Source organism: Lygodium microphyllum, chromosome 5 (genome assembly GCF_053477565.2).
Source record: "Lygodium microphyllum isolate KBCC chromosome 5, Lygodium_microphyllum_v1.1.10, whole genome shotgun sequence".
NCBI lineage: Eukaryota > Viridiplantae > Streptophyta > Polypodiopsida > Schizaeales > Lygodiaceae > Lygodium > Lygodium microphyllum.
In genome coordinates, this window is record NC_141139.1 from 102,925,100 (window position 1) to 102,928,473 (window position 3,374).

Here is a 3,374-nt window from a genome sequence, read left to right on the forward strand (position 1 = left end):
GCAAATAATGCATAGTGACTTCAAAATCATCATAGGCCATAAAAAATCAATTGCTCTTATGAATATGCAAATTTATTGCAAAATCAATGAACAAATTCCTTGTGCTGTGTATAAATGGCGATGTGTTTTTTCAGCCCATAAGTCCATACTCTCAATGAACTCTATATCAGTGAACTTAGAAGGCCCTTCAATAAAGATTTTCATTAATGCATCTAAACTCTTAATCTCCAAACGATTACGAAGCTTACTCTTTATCACAGTTCGAGCACTAAAACCTCTCTCACAAATAGCAATGCTCGAACATTGAACAAGAGCTACTTGACAAAGAGTAAGAATATTCGGATAAGCATCCCTCCACATACTATTGCAAGCAAGTGTTGAAGTTATTTCTAACAATGTGAATCGTATCCAATCTCTAGAAGCTTGATGCTTAAAATTTCTAAATTCTTTCTTAAACTCGTCAACTTCTATCATTGCAGGGAATTCTTCTATATTTAGCTTTTTAGGAAAACCATAATATGAAGTTAATTGATCTATCTCTTGGGTTCCATAGTTTTTTCAGGCCTTCTCATGTATTGGATGTTGTGCAGGCACAAGTATTTTTAAACAATTAAGTATAGAATTATCTTGAAATCGAGAATTCAAGTTACTTACCACTGAATTGGCAAAAGCAACTTGAAATTCTAAGGCCCTGTTAAAGTCTTCTCCATTAATTTTACGTTTTAAATCATGCTCATAAAATTTCTTCCCATGCAAAGCACCTCTTAATGTATATAAATATCCTTTTTCAGGCCCATAGTCTGGAAGGATATCATATCCATATACTCCAATAGTTAATGCATTCACATCAACAGGAGGACAATCAATGTAATATTGTGTTATGGATACAATTTCGTTCTTTACAAGACTATCTATAGTGGTGACATCTACAAAGTCTTTTTGAAACATTTGGCTTAGTGTTGTTAAACCTCTCAAAATATCAGCTAAGAAATGTAAGCAATAAACACACTCAAACTCAACCAATTCTTCATAAATATGCAATGCCTCTCTTTTAGTGATATCAAGTATTGCATCTAAAGACTTACACACTCTACTAATAGCTCTATATCTACTTAACCATCTCACATCAAAAGTATGCTCAAGTCGAAGAATGGGACATGCCAAATCTTGTTGCATAGCTTGCAACCCTTCTAATCTCTTCGTGCTAACATTAAAATGCGAAGCTATAGCATTAATAAGTTTTTCTAGCTTTTTGCAATAAGGCATCTCTTTTGCTACACTAGATATTGCAAGGGCACTACGATGGGCAACACAATGAATTGATGTTAAAAATGGATTAACGTGTTTTTTCAATAAGGCCTGGACACCATTCTCCTTTCCTACCATTGTGGAACATCCATCAGACCCAAATGCAACAAATCTAGATAAATCTAGCTTACATTTCTTTAGTTCTTTAATAATAGCCTCAAACAAAGATCTTGCAGTGCCATCATGCACACGTATGATACCATAAAAGCTTGTTTTAGGAACACAATCAGCCTCAAGATATGATAAATAAATAACCATATGTCCATGTGAGGAGATATCATTTGACTCATCAATTAAAACACCAAACCATGGACTAGTTGAAACCTTTTCTATTGTACTTTTCATAAGAGACGATGCCATGCAAAAAATCATTTCAGCACATGCCTTATCATCATTATAAAGACTAGTAGTGTATGGTGCATGGCAATCTTGCAATAAGCTTATCATGTCAGGAAACACAGAAAATGGCAAATTTTGCTTTGCAATCAAATATGCCGTTCTAAATAATGAAAGTAATGCCTCATCTTTTACTTCTCTTATTTTTTTAACACTCTTTTCAATTGAGTCTTTTCCTTCGAGTAAAATAGCTTGCATAGCAAACTTATGACATGATGTGCGAACATGGGATTTTAAGTTGCTAATTTTAAAATTTATAGATCCCCCTTTTGAATATGCACTATGTGGATGAGGATATTTCAAACAAAATTTACAAAACATTTTTACTTCATCTCTATCATAAACAAGCCATTTAAATTGGTCTAGCCAATCCTCTTGAAAAAGTAAGCGTCCTTCTTTTTTCCTTTCAAATTCAGCCCTTTCTTCAAGTGACATGTTATCGAATGATTCATTTGAAGATAACACATTAATTGAAGTTGAGCCCCCAATATTATCCGTATTTTCTTTTAACTTTTTAGAAGGATGCTTGGCTATGTTTTCAATCCCAACCCATGCAAGAAGGTTTCCTTGTCTCTTATCTTTCAATTTAGGTGCCATTCTCAAAGTTAAAAAGAGTGGTTGCGATCTTACCGTGTTTTTTATAATCGTTGAAATTTTCTACCTTTTGTTAGGCATTCGTTCCCTTTGAAAATCTAAGCTCCTCCAACAGCCAGCCTCTATCTTCAAACTACAATGTCTCACAAAGCTTTTTAACCTATTAACAACCACATAGCAAAATAAAAATAAAAATTAGTACTAATATTTTGCCTTTAAGCTTTCACTAACACACATATACACACAATGCACATTGCACACGTATGTCACACACACACATATATTATACACACACACACACACACATACACATATTATACACACACATACACACACACACACACTCTCTCTCTATATATATATATGTGTGTGTGTGTGTGTGTGTGTGTGTGTGTGTGTGTGGTTGACAAAGCAAGTGCTCCTACGAGCTTTGTTGGCCATACTAAGTACTTTCCATCAGACTTCGGAGTATTATCAAATGATGATTGATCGTGTAAACTTAGAACTACCACCTCTCACCTTTCTTTGCTATTCTGAATCACTCATTATTGGTTAAATATGATTCTCACCTTCACGAGTTAGCCTTCAGGAGGTCGCGACTCGCAGCGGGAGCCTGGAGGTTGCAGCGGCGCAGCGTGGAGGTCGCAACGTCGGGCAGAAGTGTGGAGGTCGCAGCGGTGAAGCCCCAGGAGGCGTGGAGGTTGCAGCCCCAGGAGGCGGCAGCCCCAGGCGGTGTGGACTCTGGAGATCGCCTGGAGTCCTGGATGCCAGATGGTGGAGACTTGAGAGTCGAGGCCTTGCCACCTGGACGGTGGAGACGTGGTCCGTGCCACGTGGAGTCGAGGCCCTAGGAGCCTGGAGGGCCGGAGGCGACACTGCGGCAGCCCCAGGAGGCGTTGTCCGTGGAAAGTCAAGGCCCCAGGGGCCAGGACTTAGGAGGCGGGCCGCGGCAGCCTGGACAGTGGACGTTGGACGAGTCACAGTGCACACCGTCACGCTGGCGGCTGGAGACTCGGAGAGTCGAGGCTCTGGAGTCTGGACCGTCACGGTGGACAGTCCGACAGTGGAGTCTGGAC

General features: G+C 39.0%; 1 protein-coding gene across 1 annotated transcript; it reads right to left on the minus strand.

Annotated features, from left to right (window-relative positions):
• Positions 1-72: 72 nt before the first annotated feature.
• On the minus strand, positions 73-2,301 carry LOC148036219 (uncharacterized). The gene is made up of 2 exons (XM_087678900.1): positions 655-2,301; positions 73-498 (listed from the first exon to the last, which is right to left on the minus strand). Exons 1-2 carry the CDS (start codon positions 2,299-2,301, stop codon positions 73-75), a joined length of 2,073 nt encoding a protein of 690 aa, XP_087535026.1.
• Positions 2,302-3,374: the final 1,073 nt, after the last annotated feature.

What these genes read in the sequence shown, in the direction of transcription:
- LOC148036219 (XM_087678900.1), bottom strand. Translation starts at nt 2,301, where the DNA reads ATGGCACCTAAATTGAAAGATAAGAGACAAGGAAACCTTCTTGCATGG. An exon ending in TTGCTTTTGCCAATTCAGTG is followed by an intron (nt 499 to 654) that starts GTAAGTAACTTG and finishes TTTCCTAAAAAG; the next exon opens with CTAAATATAGAAGAATTCCC.